Raw genomic sequence first — 22,813 nt, 5'->3', positions numbered from 1 at the left:
TAATGGCTATGCTTATAGACAAACCTCTGCCATTCATTCTTCAGAGGAACTAACACTAACATTTACTCAACATAGAAATGAGCATGTAAAGCACATAAAATGAACAACATCCAGTGGCTATAGCCTATTGTTACTGTTAGGCATTGTTTCCCTGTGGTTGTAGGTGCAACAGAATTTTTAATGACAGCATGAGCCAGTGTCAGTGAGGTTTATCTGATTGCAGGGCATTTCTGGACTTCCCTCTTTTTTCGTCCGTGAAAATGAGAGGTTGTCAGGGATCCATTGGGCTAAGATGGGGGGGCAGAGGTGAAAATTCCCAGATCCGGTGATCCCTCCCATTCTGTTCAAATAATAAAACAATACCCCGGGGCAAGTTCATGTCTCATGGGAGGATCAGCAGCAGCTACCTTCCTAAAAAACGGAAACAGGAGCATTGTCACTGTTCTCAGTTTGAGCATAGGGGTCATGAAGTTGAGGGGAAATTGCCAAGTAACACAAATTAGTGAGAAGATCCTTCAGAGTGAGTTATTTCTTATAGCTGCAAAGTTATACTCCATCCAAAGACAACTGACCTAATGAAAAACTGTTAATGAAAAAAAAGAAAGCGAGAAAAAATAAAAGAATGATTTATGCAGATATATGAATAGAAGAGGTAAACTGTTTCAAGTAGGTATATGCTGGATATATTTTAGTTGGAACACATGTGAAATCCTCAAATCTAATAAATTGTGAGACCATTTGAAACATTAAACACCGTTGAATGTCTACAGCTCAGGTTTTGCTCCTTGTCTGCCACTTTACTGCCACTACAGACATTGGCACTGCTGAAGAAATTCTATATTTCTACTGTAACAGCAGTGGGAGATAGCCTATCCTTAATCAAAGGCCCAGAAAGCCAGTCAGCTATCAGTGCAGAGCAGACACACAACTTGAAATATGAAAGACATAAGCCTAGTTGTTTTATTTAGTTTGATTCATTTTGCTAATTTAGGCCTATCTCAATGTCCTGTATCTGTTTATAGTACAGCTTATTAAGCCATGTTTAATATCCTAGTGTATTTGCACGTTCTTGGATACCATCTTCCTAGGTAAACACTATTCATCTGTATCCTAGGCCTACATAACGTAGGTCTATAGGCTACTTATAGGTTGTTCAGAATTCACTATTTGCAAATCCATGTCAAATTCAAACTGAAGCTTTCCCGTGGTGACTGACTATGGTTATCTTGTAAAATAATAACACATTTGTGTGTGTGTGTTGCTGGTTTCTTAATGTAACATAGGTTACATTAATGTAACATAGGTTACATTAATTGTGACAGTAGCGAATGGGACTGAGAACGCATTTTCGCGGATCTTGATGGCGGAATTTAGATGATTGCGTTAAACCAATCATATCACAAATAACAAATCCCCAAGGCGGGAAGTCCCGTAAGGTGTCATTTCATTGGACATTAGATTCGGGGGAGTGTTTCGATACGTCGGCCATATTGTGTCTGAGACAGCAGAATAATCTTACTACACTACCGAAAAGGAGGAAGATTTCAACGACTCTTTTAATTAAGAGTGGTTTGCCTCGCAGGTTTCATCAAAGGTATATGCAACTAAAGCGCTGTGTCGCTTTTAAATATTTACCTTGAGCAGCTCGCGACTTTTAATACAGCATCAGTAACGAGCCAGCCAACTGCTACCGAGAGTGGAACCGGCTTCAGGCAGCTTGCTAGCGATAGCATGTTGCAGCCATTCGCATATTGGTTTAACGCTAGTTAGCTAGCTAGCATGTTGGGTGCCCTCAGGCAATGGGCGAGGTGGGAAACACACTCCAGTCATCATAGCGGGAGCTTTAACGTTACCTGCCAGATCTTCACAGAAATCTGTGCTGTGTTCCTAGTCAGAGTAACGTGACTTGACAAATGTGTCATATCCCTGTTTCACATTTGTCTTATGTACTAGACGTAAATAGCTTGAAGTCGGGATGTAATAACGGCTAACGTATGAGCAGTGGGAATGATGACTTGGCTTGGTTTTTGTAACGCTAACGTTAGCTTTGTGTGGCTACTGCTGGTTTGGTGGCCAGATAGCTAACACACCGTAAGCTCAAATCCTTCATTTGAAACTGGCCAACTGCTTACTAGTGCTTTCTGGTGGGACTGGCCCACGTTACTAGCAATATAATAGCCGATTAAACTAACCAAATATTATGGGGTTTCAGCTTTGATGCATTACTAACGTCAGCTATAGAGTATTTCCTCGCTCGTTCGCCAAGACCGAGAGCATCACGCGTGCTCCTGTGACCCTAGCATCAAGCCTTCATCGCCTTTCTTTCGAGGCCGGTTGGAATCAGTGGTTTTACATGACCGTTCCTTTATTCTGGACCAATTATTGCTGGTCTCATTACTACTGAACCTGTCGATGCGTTTTGTGAATCACCATGCTCAAGTTAGGAGGATACAATTGATGATGCAAACGCTTGCAAGCCATGGTGAACTTTGTCCATGCCCATTGCCGATTTTGTCGTCATAAGGTTGAGGAATTGCAGGTGTTACAGGACGGACAGATCCACAGTGTCATTAGTTCGAGCTAGAATTGTGTTGATTTGCTGGAATTATACCCCTTTCAACGCATGTTAGTGAGAGTGGGATGGGATTTTTTTTCAATGCAAACCTGTGTCCGAGATGTCAACGCTGCTCAGTGATATAATTGTGCTGCTGGGTGTTGATTACTGCATTCATATCGGAGATCTCAAGACTTTTGGGATCATAGATGAATGTGTCCTTATGTGCATTCTCCATCCATGGTTTTGGTACAGCCACTGGTATCAAAGCTTTGCTGTGTCGGAACTTGTAATGTAGAAGGCTACGAGGTTGGAGGTGGATGTGTTTTCCCTGAGATTAACCTCAACAGTTGATGTGTGGATCCCACAGAATCGGCTTGTACCATGTCAGAATGACCCAGGCAAAATGGTATAGCGATTAGAAACCATATGAATGGCTGTTGTGAATGATGAATTGTATTTCTAAGCAGGAGCATTTGTGTTTAAGATGCCCTGGCAAGCAGGATGACTAAATCAATTACATTTGTGTTTCAAGCATATATGTGTCCATTTTATGCTTATGGGCCTGTTGGGTGAATGGATATGTAAAACATTTGCTGGATTAAATGCACATGAAACGTCAATGTTCTCTTCCTGTCTCTTTGTGATTCAGTAACGGTACAGAGGTGCCACAACTCCCTCGCCGGTGGCCCCCTGCCCTCCACAACCCTACCCCTGCACTCCAGTCCTACCCAGCTGCAGTAAAGTCCCACTCCTTACCTTGCCAAGCTGTCGGACATGTCTGGTCCGGTTCCGAGTCGGGCGCGGGTCTACACAGAGGTCAACACACACCGGCCCCGCGAGTACTGGGACTACGAGTCCCACGTGGTGGAGTGGGGGTACGCAAAATGCTTTCCATTTTAAAATAAACTTTTTGAAATTGCATTTTGAAGGGTTCTAGTATGTAGTTTGAGTATATGTTTAGAGTCAGTCAGAATAGGGGAATCTCAAAATATGTGAGGCCAAGAAAAGCATGACCATTCAAACAGTAAAACTTATGCACTAGTGATAGTGATGTGGGAATTTGCCTTGGATGTAATTTAGACCAGTTGCACATTGCCGTTATTAGTGGGCCAAAGTATATTGGGTGGCAGAGCCGGACAGTAACGGAGTACATTTACTTGAGTATAGTACTTGAGTATAATTTTGAGGGATCTGTACTTTACTCGAGTATCATTTTTGGGGAGTACTCATGACTTTACTCAAGTACATTTGAGAGGCAAATATTGTACTCTTTACTCCACTACATTTCTATCCATAACCGTGAGTACCCGTTACTACTTCTTCTAAAAAAAGAAAAATCTCGGAAACCCTCAATTTGTTGTTTCCCTCTCAAACGTGATTGCATTGTGCAGGCACCACTGATTGGGACAGCCTATCAGCAATCACCTTCAGCTTTCCGCTAAAGTCAACTCCATGGTCAGATTTAGATAAGAGACGAAACCATGGACGAAACAATGGATGAGGCGCAGCAGGTCCATCCCGGGAATGTGCCAACCTGTGGCCTCACCTCGCCAGACTATTTCAATTTTCTGAACAAGTTAATGATAGTTTTCGCTTCAAGTGTTTCAATTACAAAGTAGTATTTTGTATTTGAAATACGTATTTTAAATACATGTATTAGAAATACTGCCCATCCCTGGCAACATGGTAAAAAGATGAATGACTTGATTTTACTTTCAATTCCTTTTATATTCTCCAAGGTATTAACATTAACATTTTTCATAACTCCATCTAGGACGTTTCTGTACATGAATGTAAGCACTGTGGCAGTAGTAATGCAATATTTAGAAAATGTAGGCTACTCTTGTACTCTTGATACTCAAGTACTTTTAAAAACAAGTACTTCAGTACTTTTACTTAAGTAGACATCTGACTGTTGTACTTTTACTTGTACTTGAGTAAAATTTAGCAAAGGGTATCTGTACTTTTACTCAAGTAATGAAGCTGTGTACTCTGTCCGTCTCTGTTGGGTGGAAAAAGCAGATGAAAGTTTTGTATAAAACCAGGAAAGAGCTTAGAGTGCTCAACATTCTTTGCTGTTTAACATTCCAAACGGGTGCTATTGCTACTTTGTGTCATGGTAGAAGGGCTATGGCCAAGAACACATCAAGACATTGTCAATATTGTTAGACCATTAACTGCGGAAGAAAGCACTTTTTTGTTTTATGATAAGTTGAGATGAGCAGTTATATTGAGACTATTACCCTGTTTGACAGCAGTGTTTGGCAAATTTGGCGCATTATGAAATTCAATAACTCAATAACTAAAACATTCAATAATTCAGCAACTCAACAAAAAGGCAAAGCATTGTGCACTGCTTGGGATTTGATACCATTCTGTTTTCACCTCATAAAAATACTTGTTTTTGTTATTTCTGTGACTACTGACACCAGGTGGCATTTGTAGCCAGCTGAAGTAGGAATTCACAAGTTCTTTTGCATTTGGCAGGTATCTTAGTTCCATTTGTGACGACCTTCACAAGACGTTGTCTGTTGAACTCTGAAAGGCTTTGTGTCTGAATTCATTAGCTTGTTTGGATACCTTTTGATGAATGACCGTTCTTGGAACAGGATGCCAAATGTTACATACTGTAATTGTGTACCAGTTTTGTAATGCAAATTCAAAATCCACATGAACAAGCACTTTTTAGTTGAGTGCCTTGCTTTGGCTATAACTGGTCACTTTTATTCTTTATTCTCTGGTATGCATGTACTATAACAGAGAATACAACCCATGCTGATTCGTTAGTGGTGTGTAATGTATTCTTCCCTCCGACAGAACAGTCCTGCTTAAGGCAAATGTTTATCATATTACGCTGGACTAACCTGGTGTGGTGTGGGGGGGCATGGGGGAGAAAATCCAACAGATAAATCTGCAAATTGTCACAGAAAGAGAATAAGACCCCAGTGATGACCTTATCATCTGTCCCACAGGTGATTGTGTGCTGTGATTTGAAAGTGGTGTTGTATCCACAGAAACCAAGATGACTTTCAGCTGGTGCGGAAACTGGGGAGGGGAAAATATAGCGAAGTGTTTGAGGCCATCAACATCACCAACAACGAGAAGGTTGTTGTCAAAATCCTTAAGGTAAGACGGCTCTGACTCCATGACTCCATGCGTCTGTTACTTTATGCTCAATAGCATACTTTTTTGTCAATAACTGATGTTTCAGGAGGATATGGTGGTTATACTGTGGTTTTAAAGTTCATTACATTGAGTTGTTCCTAATTTAAACACCACTCCTAATTCCAACACCACTTGGCAGCTTGTTTTCATATGGTACCTACCTGCCTAAAAAAAAAAGATGTGCCTCTTACTACCTTACTACTTGCATTCCTACGACAGAGTATTAGGGCCACACATGAAGAGAAAAAATATTTTTGCCATGGCGAGATTAAACTTGACATGTTGACTTTAAAGTCGACATATCGACATTAAACTTGACATTTCGAGAATAAAGTTGAAATATCATATCTACTTTAATCTCGACATGCCGACATTAAACTCGAAATACAGTTTAAACATAGCCTACAGTTTAAGCTATGTAGCCTACACTAACACACAATATGTGACATGAATAATATCCCTACTTCAAATAGGTGTTATTTCAGATAGATTGCAGATAGATTCAGATAGATTACCACTTGTCTGTTAACTACTCATTGGCGTCATCGTGAAGCGCTGTATCTCGCGGTTATGGAAATACCATGCACTAAGCCATTTATATAGCTAGAATAATACATGTTTTCAATGATATAATGTTTCTATAGTACAAAATGTTATTTCACTCTGTTTTACGTGGGTAAGGCCACCGCACATCCAAATAACTGCCCTTCATGACCCACAGGCTGTCACTCTCCATAGGTTAACATGGCAAAACTAATTTTTCTAAAACTGCTTTTCCATGTCTCACCTGCAATAAATATAATAGGCTATAAACACAGATATGTGTGCATTTACTTACGGCTCCTACACACAGCTGCGCGCGTTGCATTGCTGGAGACGCATCCCATTCACTTTACATGGGCTCACGTCATCCGTTGCTGAACTGAATTGTGGGTCCGTCGCGTTGCGTTTCTCCCCTCGCTCGCGTTGAGAAGTTCAGCTGTTGCTGCACCTCACATTACGGTTTTACTTCAAGTCATTTGCATAGCTACCGTCGGGAACACCCACTGGCATGCGTTGACGGAACGCAACTGTGTGTAGGAGCCGTTAGAATACATCTGGTTGCCTGGTCGGGAAGACCGCTTCATTCGTCCCTCCATTGACATTCAACAATAGCCTAGGCTGTTTTGCATCCATTACAAACAAACATGCAATGTGAAAGTCTGGGATTGGGGAGAACACTTAGTATGCCTAGTCTAGTAAATAAGCATGAAGTTGAACCTTTAGATGAAAAACACTCTTTAATAATAGGCCTACAATAAATAAATAAACCGCTAATGACGTTTACTTTTGACCATCGCATTTATCGCCTGTAACTCCGTGATAAAAGGACCTAACAAGAAAGTATTTGGCTGAGCAACGGAGGTTAATATGGTTATGTTTTGTCCACATGATGCAGGCCTATGTCTATCGTTGTTGCACTCGAAGAAAACTGGAATGTTTCATTCGTCCTCCTTTTCAATCGCCCACCTTTTCAATGTTTTGTTTTTTTCTTGTAGCCAGTGAAGAAGAAGAAGATCAAGCGAGAGATTAAGATCCTGGAGAACTTGCGCGGAGGCCCAAATATCATCTCTCTTATAGACATTGTAAAAGACCCTGTGGTGAGTGTAGATGAAGAGACCGATCGATTTTTTTGTATTCCTGTATCTCTTTGGGGACACAAATCAAATTGAGGTTTGATTTGCACTAGTGTTTCGGGTCATATTTGGCAGTATATTATTCCACTTATTACTTATTGTTTTTGTATACTTTTTTGTATAACTTATTGTATAATTTTTCTTCAAGTGTGCGATAATGAGCAAATGCTAAAAGTGAAATTTTACTTGCAGTCTCGGACCCCAGCTTTGGTGTTCGAGCATGTTAACAACACCGACTTCAAAGTAAGTGATGCCATACTAGTCAAGGCTTTTACGTTGGACGCTGCAGTGATTAATCTCTAGTTTGAAACAGTTGTAGTGAAATGCTGCTCTTTTATTTTTCCCATAGCAACTCTACCAGACGCTGACTGATTACGACATTCGCTTCTACATGTATGAAATCCTCAAGGTGAGTCTGCTTGTATCTGCTACCTAATGACATATAGAACATATTGTGTTACACCGACATCGAACTGGCTTTTTGCCTAATAATGTCACTATCATTAACTACATATTTTATCAGCACATCCAGTGTTTTTAAATTTACTTTCAGTTTTGCGACCCTATCAGTTTGCATGAACATGAGTATGTTAATGCTATGCTGGCTTTGTCTGGAACAAAGGGAGATGCCATTTTGGTTCTTTAAAATGTCCCCCTCCTGGACCCACAGGCTCTGGATTATTGCCACAACATGGGCATCATGCACCGGGATGTGAAGCCGCACAATGTGATGATTGACCACGAGCACAGGAAGGTAAGGACCGAGGAACGGACTTATCCTTCAGGTGAAAAGTGTGATCCCCAAATATTTGTTTTAACTGACCAAGTATTGACCGTTTTTGTACCATAAGGTAATTACATTCATATACATTAAACCACACCACATTAAAAAGAAAATGTGGGCGGCATGGAAAACTTTAACCTCCAGTCATCCAATAGTAAACAGGAACAGCCTACATAAGTGTTTGAAGATAAGTGCTAGCAGCCCACATACATGCAAATTATCTCATAGACTGTCATTCAGCTAGTCTCACAAACCCTTACCTCCCTTTTCAAAATGGGAAACTGTGTATGTCATTTTCTTATTTCAGCAAAGTTTTCTTTCTACCCAGTTAATTTATACAGCAAATATTCAAATGGCCTCTTTTGCTACAGTTACGTTTGATTGATTGGGGCCTGGCTGAATTTTACCACCCTGGACAAGAGTACAACGTCCGAGTCGCTTCACGCTATTTTAAAGGGCCAGAGCTTCTAGTGGATTACCAGGTGTGTTTTATTTTGTGTGTCTGTGTGTAATTTTTTAACAGAATAGATCTGGTTTATCAGTCTTATGCACCCTGTGGGTAAGACCGTTGGGTTAAGGTGCAAATGCTATAAGGCAAGTGTGATCTGGCAACATCTGCTGCCAGTCAGTTACTATTGTGTCAGTGTTTCAGAACTGCTCTCTCTGCAGATGTACGATTACAGCCTGGACATGTGGAGTCTGGGGTGCATGCTGGCCAGTATGATCTTCAGGAAGGAACCCTTCTTCCATGGCCATGACAACTATGATCAGGTTTGGAAGATCACTGTTACCCAACATTTGACCTCTTTTCGTGGTTAAGTGGCCTATATTTGCTACAGATGACCAACTTCTTTTGCATTATTTAGTATTATGGTCCTCTGATCAAACGTTGAGTTTTATTCCTTCTTTCCTGTATAACAGTTGGTTAGAATAGCCAAGGTTCTGGGCACTGAGGACCTCTATGATTACATTGACAAGTACAACATTGAACTGGAGCCACGTTTCAATGACATTTTGGGAAGGTGAGTGGTGAGCACTTCCAGAACCGTCGTTTTTGATTGGGTTTTTCCACAGCTGTCCACTTACAGGACCTGTTACTCTGCTCCCATAGGCATTCCCGGAAGCGGTGGGAGCGCTTTGTGCACAGTGAGAACCAGCATCTGGTCAGTCCTGAAGCGCTGGACTTCCTGGACAAGCTGCTGCGCTATGATCACCAGGCACGGCTGACTGCACGTGAAGCCATGGAGCACCCGTACTTCTGTGAGTTGACCACCAGTCTCACTCCCTTAGGGCAGGGTAGCGGGTGTTCTCCAATCTTTCTCAAGAATGTTCTGTGTAACTATGCTGTTGTAGCGTGTGATTCATAATATTGTATGATTTATTTAATTCTTTGTGTTCTTTTCTCACTTTCTTTAGAAAAAAAACAAGAAGTAATGGACCCATATATTCACTGCATTTTTTACTCAAGGCTCCATGTTTAGCTTTCCTGTAACTTCCAACCAATCTGTTTCCATTTGAGCTTTTTACAGATAAAGAAAGCATGATAATAAAAAAAAACCCTGCTGTGTCATTACAGACCCCATTGTGAAGGACCAGTCTCGTATGGCCGGATCCACTAATGTCCCTGCTGCCAACACAGCTGTGAGCACCGCCAGTATGATCACTGGTGAGTATCCCCTTCATCACTCCTGTAGAGAAACACTGCCCTCTGTGGATTGAGTGGGAAACTGTTGTTTGGACCAAATGTTACCTATGGAGTATTATGCAGCTGTATATACTTGCTGATTGGGGACTACATGTGCTGGTCATAAAATTAGAATATTAGGGCTGTAACGATATGCGATTCGAAACCGAAATCGCGACACTTATATCCACGATACTGTGTCGCGGTGTGAAAAGCCAGAACCGCGACACACCCTTTCTAGTGTTTCATGCAGTGCTTTGCAGCTTACACGGCTGCATAAGCAACACACATCTCCCGCTTTACTTACCGGTAGCCTACGTTGTTCAAATATAATTAAATAAATAATTTCATACCTCTCGTTGCTTTCATTGTAGACTATGTGTTCAACTTTACCAAACAGTATAGAAGTAAAAACCCCTCTCCTTGCCCCACTCTCTCGCTCATGCTCCCTCCCTCTTCTGCTCAGGCATAAAAAAAAAAAATTCTTGGGTTCCAGTTTCCGACCGACCCTGTCAATTTTTGTGCGACCCAAATTTATTTTATGAGCTTGGGGAAGAAAAAACACTAAATAGTCTAAGCTACATTAAATAAATCCACAAATAAAAGGCTAACTATAATTACATAGGGGTATAATTACCCCTTGCGTTATGTATAGGGATGAGCGTATTCTCTCTTTTACAAAGTAGCCTATGCACAGCTGTTCACCTAAGACGATTGTTTTCGGCCACTTACCAAGGCACTCCTCGCACTTTGTCCAAACACCGCAACTTTTTCACAAATTTGACCAATCATCGTAGTTTCACCGTGAAATTTCACCTACCACAACAGTCCCTCGCACAGAATATTGAGCCAGATGGCACACTTACTTCTGCACCTTCTGCATATGACACCAAAGACTGCCCTAACGTGTTCGCTTCCTCTGCAGTTTTATGACAATAAATAGAAGGCTATCTGCTTACTTGCATCTCTTAACCTGGTGTTGCTAACCTACCTAGGCTATGAAAGTAAGTTAATTAAGGCCTACTTGGTTTACTGACATTTGAGTAGGCTATGCAACCCATTGGCAAACGTTTACCTGGATATGTCCTTTTAGCTTATGTCATGTTTGCTAGCTTGTGGGCTTAGTTTGAGTAGTGCTACCAAAATCATAGAAATTAATAAAATTGCAAGACATTTACCTCTTCTATGAGTTGTTTTTTTAACATTTATTTTAACTAATGACAGAAGACATTCCCAATTGCATCCACATATCGTAATGCACTATGCAAAAAGTGATTTACACTCGTAGCCGAACACAGTGAGATGCAAGCTATCCAATCTACTCAGAAATGTGATTAGGCTACTCTCACGTCCTTAAAGGGGCAGGCAGTCAATTAGACGTACACCACCAATGTAATGACATTAAACAGAAGTGTAGTCAAATAGTTTACATCAATATGAAATTACTAGATACTTACTTGGCTATTAGTCTGTGGCCTGCATAATTACTATGAATTATTAAAAAGATATGAACTTAATATGAATTACAAAATATATGAATGTATTGAAACATATGACATGATGCCATCTCTTTAGGTGACTGTCTTTTTTGGACAGTTCTACGAAAGGTTATACTGCTTTGTGAATTACCTCAGTCAAAGCATTTTCACAAATAAAGCAGGCCTACTTTGATTTTCTGTAATCCTTACTGTTTACCTTTGATTATCCTTTTTTAATAAGCATCAAGATTATCAGTGTGATTTTGGTCTTACTAACCTTAATTGCCCTAAATGTAAAAAAAAATCAACTATTTTTGCAATTTTCACTTCCTCCCGCTAAAAACACCGCAACTTCCATCCAGGCATTTTAGGTCGAAACAGTCTCAAAAAACCTCGTGAAATCCTGGAGGGACTGATTTTCTACCTATCCCTTACTGCCACTGGGGAAAAAAAAAAAAAAAAAAAAAAAAGGTTTGGTTCCTGTTGGTTGTCAGTTGAGGCCATGGGTCGGTAGGGATTTTTTTTTTTTTTATATATATATATATATATAAATGCCTCAGTGAACACGCGCAACTCGGCCAACACAATCCAAATAAAACAGTCACAATCGTAAAAGCAAGGACGCATAGAAGACGGCTAGCTAAATTACTATTAAATCCGCTTAGCATCATTAGCATGCTGCACATATTTGTTTAAAACTCTTGCAATCAAGTTGACTGTATTAAGTATATATACTCTTTTGATCCCGTGAGGGGAAATTTGGTCTCTGCATTTATCCCAATCATGATCTGATCATCTCAATACCAACGTCCCAAAAGGGCCTGTCCCAAGGAGAACAAGTATTAGGCTACCTTGAAACTTAAACACACATGGGGAAACTGAACAGTACAATCAGTAGACTATGATAAGCTAGCCAACTATGATACTTTGTTTACAATATTTCCAGGCTTCAACCAGACAGCTGAATTAAAGAGGTAGAGTTGTAATAAAAATAGTAGACCTAGGCTATAGGCTAATCTGCATAAAGTGTGCTGTCATAAATATCAGACATTCAGTAAAATGTTTTTATATCAGGATATAAAATAATACAGATATATTATAGCCTACTATATATTATATTATACAGTGTTGGGGAGTAAAGGAATGCATGCACCGGCGTTACGTATTCAAAATACAAATTATGAGTAACCGTATTACGTTACAGTTACAATTTAAATAGTTGGTATTTAGAATACAGTTACATTGTTGAAATCAATGGATTACATGACGATACTTCTGTTTCATAAGATTATTCACTCTCTAAATAAATTAAGGCAACTCCATTTCCCAGAAGCTCCTGAAAGCAATCATATGATTAAATTGTTTCCATGTTTAAATCCAAGCCCCGCCTCACATTGCACCCATCAAAACGCAGCCAGCACGCATTATGGACGCGTCATCGGAGACCCTGAAATGACTGTTTGCACAGCAAATTAGGAGTAAAGTAAGTGGAGGTAACTCCTGTTCCTCACTGATCGTGGTTCCTGATGTCTGTTCAAAGTATATTTTTCCAAGTATTCATAGCTCAGGCTACTTCGGCCAATCGGTTACAGTTTGCTAATCAATAAACAAAGCCTAGTTCACGTGTTGATTTGGACCTACAATAAAACCCATCTCTAAAATAGGCACTGAATTCTACGTTTTTTTATTCTAACTTAAAATAGCTGTATGGCTTATTTTTTATTTTTTTTTGTAATTAGATCTACTTTTACGTTTTAAAATGAATTATGGTGCAGCCTCTGAAGAATTATTCTTGCGAGTAGCATATTTTAACGTGCGGTTTTTGATTGTCATTACGCGATCACGTTAATTTTGAGAACATTGATATACAGTAGCCTATAGTGTTTACATTTGCAGGTCATTTGCGTTCCACCTGTCATATGTGCCCCTCACTTGTACTGGGTTGATGCCACCTAAAATCTCACAGGCACACCTTAATCAGGCTATAATTTCTGGCTACGAATTTCTGTTTGTTTTAATTAGCCTAGTCGCTTGCTGTAGTTTTAGTGGTCACCTTGCTATTTTATAGTTGTATCAGGTAGCTTAGTTGACTTTACATTCTCCTATGTGGCCCTAACACTTCAGCCATTTGGAACAGAAGATCACACCAGAATAAGCCGGTTTAGTAAGCAGGATTTAATTGAGTAACGTAACGGAATACGTTTCAATGAAAACTTTTCAATGCCTCGTTTTATGAGTAAAGAACATAGTTGTACTACTACTGGGTGTTTGGCTCGGGGTCATGGTGCAAAGGACCCTAGGGTGAAATTACTCCGAACCATCGCTTGAAAGGCCTTTGCAGGTGTTTTGAGTTAATTAGCTGATTAGAGTGTGGCACCAGGTGTCTTCAATATTGAACCTTTTCAATATTTCACTGCGAGAATTTGGGGTTTTCATTAGTTGTCAGTTATCAAAATTAAAAGAAATAACTTGAAATATATCAGTCTGTGTGGAATGAATGTATACATTATACAAGTTTCACTTTTTGAATGGAATTACTGAAATAAATAAACTTTCATGATATTCTAATTATATTACCAGCACCTGTATGTACTGTTCCAACCAGGCCAGAGAGAATTTGGCTTGTCACACACTTTCAGCTTTCTTTCTTTTCACCCCAACTGAACTTGTTGTTTACCACCAGTTACAAACATCTAAGGGGAAACGGACCGGAAAAAGGCAGGATAAGATCTAGCATGTACATGGCATCATCAGTGGGTGCTGAAACAGCTATGGAATTCCTCCAGTGCTTGGAAAGTTCTAGCAGACTTTCCTGTGTTCACTGAGGTGGAATGCGTGTTCTAATGTATTTTTCACGGCTAACTGTGACTTGTCTCCCTGCTCTCAGGCATCGCTGCACTGCCTGCCTCCACCGCCTTGGGTCCACTGGCCGGCTCCCCCGTCCTGGCCGCTGCCAACAGCCTGAACGCCCCGGTGCCAGCGGCGGCCGGTGCCCCCCAGTGAGCGCTGCCGCGCTGTGCCGTGCCCTACCCTGCCCGCCCACACACCCATCCCCTTACAAACCAACCCTCTGAGCCTTGGCACAGAGTGGGGCAATGCCAACCTTTGCAGTGGTGACAATTTTCTTTTCCTGGGTCGTATTGGGAGGAGGGTGTGAGGTGGTGTCTGGAATCAGAAGACATGAGTGTGTGTGTGTGTGTGTGTGTGTGTGTGTGTGTGTGTCTGTGTGTTTGAAAATCACAACTTAGTTGCTTGACAAAAAACAATGCGTCTGATGGATGCATGTGTGTGTGTTGTATGTTTATGCTCCTGTTCTATGAGACATTATACACCCCCACAGATGAGCTGGTCAGAAGATTTTCCTTTTTTCCTAATGGAAAAAACATCAACACTCACAGGTGTCAAAATCACAGTTTAGTTTAGTGTTTAGACAAGGCGAAAGGAGAAGTCGTTCGGACCAAAAGTAGCATGTTTGCAAAGACACAAGGAGGAGGTCTAGTTGTTGCTGACTACCAGGGACTTTTGGCCGTGACAGCAGCTCTTTCTAGCTCAGTATTAGCGTGATGGCTCCCTGGTTCAGTGGATGCCACAGTGTTGGGCTTTGGTAATGGTGCTTTTGTGCTGAATCGGAGGGCTGGACTGCAGCCCTACTCACATATACTTGACCTTAAAAAACACTTCTGCCTGTGCCGTATGTCAAGCCTGTATACCAAACATCATGCTCATTTGTTTTTCTTATGACAACTTGAGACCTGTACTCCTAATTTCACGAGTCGGGGTTTGGGACTTGAGTGCACTTTTGCCTGGAGTTACGACTGCGCAGTCTTGTTGGTCAGTCAGTTAGGTTGCTGGCGTAGCCTTCTGCTAAGTGTTCCGTTACAAAGAGATGTTTTCAACCTGCTGCTTTTCCACTTCCTTGAATTCATTCAAGTAGTTTATGAAAACCAAAGTTTACGCAAATGCTAGGAAAAAGAAAAAAGTACAAAATATCCTGTTTTTGTTTCTTCTAGCTGAAGGTGAATGTTTTGAAATCTTCACGGGTTGAATATTAGGTTATTTTTAAGAGGGAGAAAAAAAGCAATTCTTTCATTATGGTAATAAGGTAACAAGAACAAACGTAATACTTGTTATGGTGGATATAGCGTGAAATGCTGTATCTGTTGCATCTGCTGTCAAATACCTGGAAAGTGTTTTTCATTTTAATATTTAGTCAGGACTTTGTTCTGTGCACCTGTTGGCTCACACTTGAATACTTAAGGATGTACTGAACTTGAAGGGATGAAATATTTTTCCTTGCATTTATAGTGACCAAGAGGTTACTGTAACTTAAGACTCAATGTACATATAAATATGCATTCTTTTTCATTTGAAACTTTAGTCCAACAGAATACATGCATACATCTACTCAAATAATGAAGTTGTATGAGTCATTCACTGTATATATTTTTATGTTCCAATGTAGAGGAGTAGTCTTTGAGAATAATTGTGTAAATAAACAAGTGTTTTGTTTATTAAAACATTTGGTTGTATTTTTCTGTTGTAGGTAGTTTCACAGCAGTTATTAAAGATATGCCACTCATCATTTTCACAAAGTTATTAATTATTAAATACATAATTGTTAAGTGTGTGTATATATAATAATAATAATAATAATAATAATAATAAAAAATATAGCCGCAAGCGGCAATGGCGGGCCCGAGCACCTGCGGACCGCAACCCGTGACATGTCGGAATCCAACAAAGCACCGACGTGGTGCGTTTGTGAAATGTACATAATTGATGCGTGTGCTATTTGTTTTTGTATTTTATTTTCTGCCACATGTACTTGCTTGGCCAGGTGGGGGTGCAATGCAAGGCAGGCCCATTGGGTGTCATCATCATTATAATATATATTAACCTGAGAAATTTCAGACCATTCATTTTAAGCAAAGAACATTTCTGATACACTTTTTGGCCAGATGGTGGCGCTATATTAGGCATTTGAATTAGACATGTGAATATCATCACAATAATGATATCCAATATTTTTCAGATAAAGTTTCAGATCAACCAATATAGGCATTACCAATTTCTGGCACATTTTCCTGCTTGGTCAGGTGGTGGCGCTATGACATCCAGAGACCCTATGGCCTTGCCTGTCATTATAATATCTATTAGATCTGAAACTTCACAGGTTGTCATTCAAAGCATAGAGCATTTCTGTCATATTGCCTGTTTGGCCAGATGGTGGCGCTATGCTTGGCATATGAATTATATGTGTGAATATCATCACAATAATGATATCCAATATTTTATAAAGTTTCAGATCAGTCACTTAAAGCATTGTCCATTTCTGGCACATTACCTACTTGGCCAGGTGGTTGCGCTATGCCAGGCAGGCCCATTGGGTGTCTGAATATCATCATAATCATAATATCTAGTAACCTGAGAAGTTTCAGACCATTCAATGCACTGTGACTTTATGACACATTTCCTGTTTATGTGGTGAGATATTAAATCATGACATATTACAACATATCAAAAATCCCTTCGCAATTTAACATCAGCAACATCTTGGCATCATATTTGCCAAATTTCAAATGAATCTGACAAACCGTCTAGGAGGAGTATGTAAAAATTGATCATGTGACATCAGTGTAATTGCCATTCTTTCTGTTGCCAGGTGGTGGCGCTATGCCAAATATGCATTATGGGCATGTCAATATCATCACTCCCATGGTATTCAAAGACCTGTGAAATTTAAAAATATCAAGCCATGCATGGTGAATTAAGACACATTTATTGTTTATGTGGAAGGGTATAAAAATTCAGAGTTTTGCCATTTCGTCAAATTACAACATATCAAAAAAAGCTTCACAATTTAGAATCAGAAGCATACTGGCATCATGTATACCAACTTTCACATGAATCGGATCAACCGTCTAGGAGGAGTACGTTAAAATTGATCGTGTCCACAATGCACAAAATCCTAATTACCTCACTTCCTGTGGGCGTGGCTAATGGGTTGTTAATACAAAAGTGGAGTGTTTTTGGGAGTTACACACACCCACCAAATTTGGTGTGTGTATCTAAAACTATATGCCAACCACAAGTCACAGTGACATAAGGGGGCGCTATGGAGTTCCTGGGCCAAGCCCAGTGCCAAGGCTTTTCCCCTGTGTATTCATGGTACCTCATGACATGTGTGCCAAATTTCATGCGTTTTCACCGATGGGAAGATCCTCTTTTGGCATCACAATTCATCACATTTTAGTCCGCACAAAATCCCAAATACCTCACTTCCTGTTGGGTGTGGCTAATGCATTGTACATACGAAAGTTGTTCATCTTGAGGAGATACACACACCTACCAAATTTGATGCGTCTAGCTGAAAGTATGTGCCAACCACTGCCTCAATCACCTAAGGGGGCGCTACTGAGTCCCTGGGCCACGCCCGGGGCCAAGCTCTTGTACCTAACTGCTTTGCGTGACACCTGATGTGTGTGCCAAATTTCAAGACTTGTCACCCATCTTAACCACCTCAAAAAAGGAAAACGCTCTGAGACAAAGTTAATATAATAATAATAATAATCCTTACAAAAACAATAGGGCCTTGCGCCCTTCGGTGCTCGGGCCCTAATAATACAAAATATGTATACAGTAATACACAAGCTCCATTTGGGTTCAATTGATTCAAGTATGAAGTATTCATGTGAGAAGGAGCATTTCCTGATTTAGTACAATTCATGATCACATTATGCAAAGAGGCTTTCAACAGTGGCTGCATCCTAACATCACTATGGTAACCTTGCTTCACAGGTCTCTGTGGGCCACTAGGGTTTGCTGTGGACTGCTACACACTAGAGTTTGAGATGCTACACACCCTCTGATACCCTGGCGAGGATACCCTGGTTATCCTCCGGAAGCAGTCAGATCGGTCATGGAATCTGGAAAAAAGAGCAATGGATAATTGGGCGACCATCTTGCACTGTGGCATCATCAGATGGGTGATTTGTAAAATAATTAGAGAAAGAAATTGCATTACATCAATAGCAGCTCATACAAGTTGCATTAACTATGGTGCTACAAACTGATAAGAACTGGTACTTTGATTTGAAATATACACAGTCTGATTAGATGTAAAAAGAATCCAAATGCTTTACCTTTTCTCTGAGAGCTCCCGGTCAATCTGTTGAAGTGACTTTCCTTTTGTCTCTGGAAGCATGAAAAAGATGAAAACAGTGGATGCCACTGCAATTGCTCCATACATTAGGAATATCCCAGACATACCCATTACATCTGGAAAAAGGATGTAGAAACCACAAATCAGCATCCACTAAAAACCACTTCACAGTTCTGTTCCAGGCACAAGGTTATCTTAATGTAGTCTCACAATATAGTGCATTTCAGTTTAGTGTGAAAGTGTGAAAATGGGCACAGGATCCCAAAGCAAACTTACCTAAGACATTGAGGAAGGAAAAGGTCACTATGAGATGGGCTGCCCAGTTGAAACAGTTGATGAAGGCAAAGGCCCTTCCTCGCACTCCAGCTGGAAATATCTCGCTCAGTACAAGCCAAGTCACTAAACACAACACGCAACACTATTTTATGGACACCCAAAGCCTGATTTTAACCATCATCCGTTTCACTAATTGATACAAATTGTACAAATATCCCATTTGCAGCATGAACAAATTTAGAATATTCCGAGGTATCAACATGCATATTACAATTCTATTAATATATACCCAGTGGACTTACTTGGTCCGAAGCCAACTGAAAAGGCACTCACTACAGCCATCATGCTGATTAAAATGACCCAGTTCACTGCTTCTTGGTCAGTTCCCCCTGGAGCCTCTGTAGGAACTGGGATAGCATGGAGTTGGGTGAGGGGCCTGGGGTCTGCTGATAGCTGAGGAGTCCCTGATGCGGGTAGAGATCTGATCAGGCTAGCATTGCCATAAGTATTGAGTGTGGCATTGGCAGGTGAACTGCAGGGCCTTCTGGCATCCAGCACTGAACTGCCACTCAAAAACCCGATGACCAACAGGCCCACTGCCATCATTGCACTCCCACCAATCAGCAACGGCCGGCGACCCGCGCGGTCAGCACAAACCGTGGATGCCAGGGTGGTGAGGACTTTGACGATGCCGAGCCCAAGCGAGGCCAGCACCGCCGAGTCCGTGCTCTGAAAGCCCAGCGTGTGGAAGATGGTGGAGGCGTATAGAAGCACGTTGGGCTGCCCTGTAAACTGCTGGAAAAGGACCAGCCCCAGCCCGATGCATGTGCGTGTCCGCATGTTGTCCTTGCTCTGGAACAAACACCACGTGCTGTACGCCTGCCTCTCTTCCTGGTGAACCTCCCCTGGAACCTCAGTGCCCGCTTCCTCCACTAGCCCTCTGTGGCTTTCCCGTGACAGGCGGCCTGCTGAGGCCACTTTGGAGCGCAGGAACCAGATTGAGATCAGCTGGAGCATCGTGGGCACCATGGCGAAACCAAACATATACCTCCACCCCTCAGGAACATCGGTCAGGATGTAGTTGAAGGAAAACGCTTTCAGGATGCCCACAGTGATACCCACCTCATAGAGAGTCACCATCAGGCCCCGGCGCTTTGGGGGCACCATCTCAGACACGAAGATGCAGCAGGACATGGAGGAGATACAAATGGCAAAACCTGTTATCGCCCGGCCTGTTACCAGGATGGCAAAAAATCCGCCAGTGGACATCAAGCTGGTCCCGGCTATCACCAAAACACAGCTCAGCAGAATAGAGTTCCGTCGCCCTCGCCGATCAATCAGCCAGCCACCGATCAATGAGGCGCAGAATGCTCCCATCAACAGAGCACTGACTATGGTTTCTTGTTGCACACAGCCCAGATGGAACTGTGTTTTGAGCTGGAGGAGTGCTCCAGAGATAATGCCCAGCTCATAGCCAAACACCAGCCCTCCCAATGTGGACACAGATGCCGCCAGCATTGGAGTAGGGCAACCTGAGAGGGAGGGAAAAACATCATGAGCATGGTCCTGCACCACCTAAAGCTAGCCTATGGAGCCATTTTTGTCATGAAATATATGGCAAACCCAGGTGTTACTAATGACATTAATTAAGGTTCTGATTCTGCTGCACTTAAATTGAAGAGACTTCTTTCACATAATTAGTAACACCTATGCTTGCCCTACTATTTCATGTCAAAATGGCTGCTGTGAAAAAGATCTATTGCCTTGCCACCGACCACACCGGCCTACACACACACACACAGGTCACAGATAACATATCTCACCCATTTTTGAAAACGTGGTTACTCAGCTGTGCTTTTGGATCAGATCATCCTATCTTCATCGAAGATCCCACTGTCAATCAGGTGCTGGCAATAGGACAACTTAGGCCAACATTTGAGTCAATAATTCCATTTCAGTGTCCAGGTGTCATTGATAATGATACTTTAATTGGCAGGGTAAAACGTTTCAGTCTTTCCTTTGTGGACTGTGCTGTTCCAGAGGAAGTCGGGTTACACAGTAGCGACATATTGTAATTGGCTAATTAAAGTATGAAAGGTCTAAATGGAAACATTTCAGGCGGGCATCTCTCTGCTGCTCTTTGATGTCAACCTCCATGTCTTCTGCGTCCTGCAGCAGGGAAAAGAAAGCAATTGAATCTAGGTCTGTATCCATGACTACACGAGCTTGTTGATGCCCATGATTTCATTAGACAAGTGAAGTCCACTTGAGATCACTTGATGACCAACGCGCGCAATAGAGAGCTTAAACGCGCGGAATAGAGAGCTTAGATTTGTTTTTGCTATGAGCAAATTTCAGCCCATGATTTACCGTGCATCATGTATTTACAAACAATTAGAACTAGCCTATCTGACTTTTTATCCCTTGTTTCACCGATAGCCTAAGTCCGTAGCCTATAACGATGAAACCATGCATAGCCGTTTTTCCATGTAGATAGGCTATGCAGTCTCTCAAAAATGTTAGTAGCCTAGGCACTCGGCTTCTCATCCATTTAGCCTACTATCTCAGTGTTATAATTGTATGCGCTTAATTTGGCACCAAATAAGCTACGAGGTGCCCGTTAGATTCTACTTCACAAAGGGAGCGAGTGGGCTATATCGTGGTATCGTAGCAGGCATTTTATTTACCGAGATAAATAAGAACCCAAACTTTTTCACGAATTCTGGCTTGTAAGTCAGTCGCAAAACATTCCGTTCTCTGAATAGGATAGAATATGCAGACTTCATAATTGGCGTTTTCCAGGTCTTCGAAGGTGGAAATATATCCAAATATCAAGAAGCGACAATCCGAACAGCATAGTGCCTTACCTAGTTTAATCGGTGTAAACAAGTATGTTTCCCCTGCGATGTAGCGGTCATTGTTGTAGGCTACAGACGGCATCTGGGCACCAGGAAGTGGGACCTACGTGGCAGAGTCTTCTCAAATTGCATCAAGTTTCTCACCAACTTGACAGGACTGGGGGATACTTGCACTCTCTTGCTCTCCTTGTTCCATCCAATGAAATGTCGAACGTTTGTTTCGAAGCACAGCCCTCTTCACTGTGTTTTGGTCACACAGCCAGGCTACTGCATGCCTTTGCGAGGAAAGAACGCTCGTCTGAAAGTTATAGGCCTAGCCTACGTTCAAAATGCAACCGTTTTACATGTCCTTAATTAGACCTGCGCAGAAACCTCTGAAAGAAATTATTTTCCGACCTGAGTGTATTGTATACCTCGTGTGCACAAGTTCTTATCTTGTGGAAACTATCTTGTGTGCACACATTATTCATGTGAATTTTAAAAATGGACTAGAAAGGCTTTAAATACTTTTTTGTTTTGGAAATTAATGCATTAGTCGACAAACTGCCTGAAAATATATGAAACGACTGGATGATGTAAAGAAATGTGGAGCTGGACCTTTAAATTAGGCCTATTTCTGCTTTCATTTTTTTTTTTTAGAGCGATTCAACACTCATAAAATGTCCAGTAAGGAAAATGTCCAGTAAGTAGCCTAACCACTGTCTATGAGCACAGTTAGATGCTACATGCTGCCACACATGCTGCTTAAAATTATATCATGCAAAAGAAACCATAGACATGAGCCAGAAATGGGTAAACCAATCAAAATGTGTAATTCTTTTTGGAAATCATGGACATAGACAAATTCCCCTTGGGGCAAGATTCATTCATTCATTCATTCATTCACTCACTCACTCGCTCACTCACGCTAGAGGAGCGGGACCATCCAACTTGCTATTATAGTGCACAGTTCAAAAGCCAGCATCTATAGCATGGAGGTGCAATGCCTATGGTAGCTTTATCCTGAAAGGATGAATAATGCTAACATATGCAGACGTCCAGAAAACTTCTTTGTCAGGGATGACGTTGAATATTTCAGGGAACAATGCCAAACTGCACTCTGCACATTACTCTTCTATGATGCCATAGGCTACTAGAAGAGTCCAATTGCTAAAATGGCCTGCCTGCACCTAA

General features: G+C 41.3%; 2 protein-coding genes across 4 annotated transcripts; one reads left to right on the top strand and one right to left on the bottom strand.

The window, feature by feature from the left end:
* The first annotated feature begins 1,475 nt into the window (after positions 1 to 1,475).
* On the top strand, positions 1,476 to 15,442 carry LOC125301882 (casein kinase II subunit alpha). Of its 2 annotated transcripts, XM_048254714.1 has the most exons (13): positions 1,476 to 1,594; positions 3,207 to 3,432; positions 5,572 to 5,683; positions 7,261 to 7,362; positions 7,591 to 7,641; positions 7,748 to 7,807; positions 8,069 to 8,152; positions 8,554 to 8,664; positions 8,852 to 8,953; positions 9,104 to 9,204; positions 9,294 to 9,442; positions 9,759 to 9,848; positions 14,232 to 15,442. In XM_048254714.1, exons 2-13 carry the CDS (start codon positions 3,332 to 3,334, stop codon positions 14,345 to 14,347), a joined length of 1,179 nt encoding a protein of 392 aa, XP_048110671.1. In that variant the 5' UTR covers positions 1,476 to 1,594; positions 3,207 to 3,331; the 3' UTR covers positions 14,348 to 15,442. The 2 variants fall into 2 exon arrangements, with proteins under 2 accessions (XP_048110671.1, XP_048110672.1); XM_048254715.1 differs by lacking the exons at positions 9,759 to 9,848; positions 14,232 to 15,442 and adding an exon at positions 9,599 to 9,750.
* Positions 15,443 to 17,923: 2,481 nt separating this feature from the next.
* slc2a10 (solute carrier family 2 member 10) lies at positions 17,924 to 21,928 on the bottom strand. 2 transcript variants are annotated; one of them, XM_048254712.1, is made up of 6 exons: positions 21,650 to 21,928; positions 20,606 to 20,951; positions 19,085 to 20,314; positions 18,783 to 18,905; positions 18,487 to 18,622; positions 17,924 to 18,270 (listed from the first exon to the last, which is right to left on the bottom strand). In XM_048254712.1, the coding sequence occupies exons 2-6, from the start codon at positions 20,607 to 20,609 to the stop codon at positions 18,177 to 18,179; spliced, it is 1,587 nt and encodes a 528-aa protein (XP_048110669.1). In that variant the 5' UTR covers positions 20,610 to 20,951; positions 21,650 to 21,928; the 3' UTR covers positions 17,924 to 18,176. The 2 variants fall into 2 exon arrangements, with proteins under 2 accessions (XP_048110669.1, XP_048110670.1); XM_048254713.1 differs by having other exon boundaries at positions 18,487 to 18,538.
* Positions 21,929 to 22,813: the final 885 nt, after the last annotated feature.

Source organism: Alosa alosa, chromosome 10 (assembly GCF_017589495.1).
Source record: "Alosa alosa isolate M-15738 ecotype Scorff River chromosome 10, AALO_Geno_1.1, whole genome shotgun sequence".
Classification (NCBI taxonomy): Eukaryota; Metazoa; Chordata; class Actinopteri; order Clupeiformes; family Clupeidae; genus Alosa; species Alosa alosa.
This window is presented reverse-complemented; position numbering and strand designations above follow the sequence as displayed.

Coding starts and splice junctions, on each gene's coding strand:
- slc2a10 (XM_048254712.1), bottom strand. Junction 18,623..18,782: donor TTCCTTCCTCAATGTCTTAG/GTAAGTTTGCTT, acceptor TCCTTTTTCCAG/ATGTAATGGGTATGTCTGGG. Junction 18,271..18,486: donor CGGGAGCTCTCAGAGAAAAG/GTAAAGCATTTG, acceptor TCTTTTTTCCAG/ATTCCATGACCGATCTGACT.
- LOC125301882 (XM_048254714.1), top strand. CDS start 3,332: ATGTCTGGTCCGGTTCCGAGTCGGGCGCGGGTCTACACAGAGGTCAAC. Junction 7,808..8,068: donor ACATGTATGAAATCCTCAAG/GTGAGTCTGCTT, acceptor CTGGACCCACAG/GCTCTGGATTATTGCCACAA. Junction 8,954..9,103: donor GCCATGACAACTATGATCAG/GTTTGGAAGATC, acceptor CCTGTATAACAG/TTGGTTAGAATAGCCAAGGT.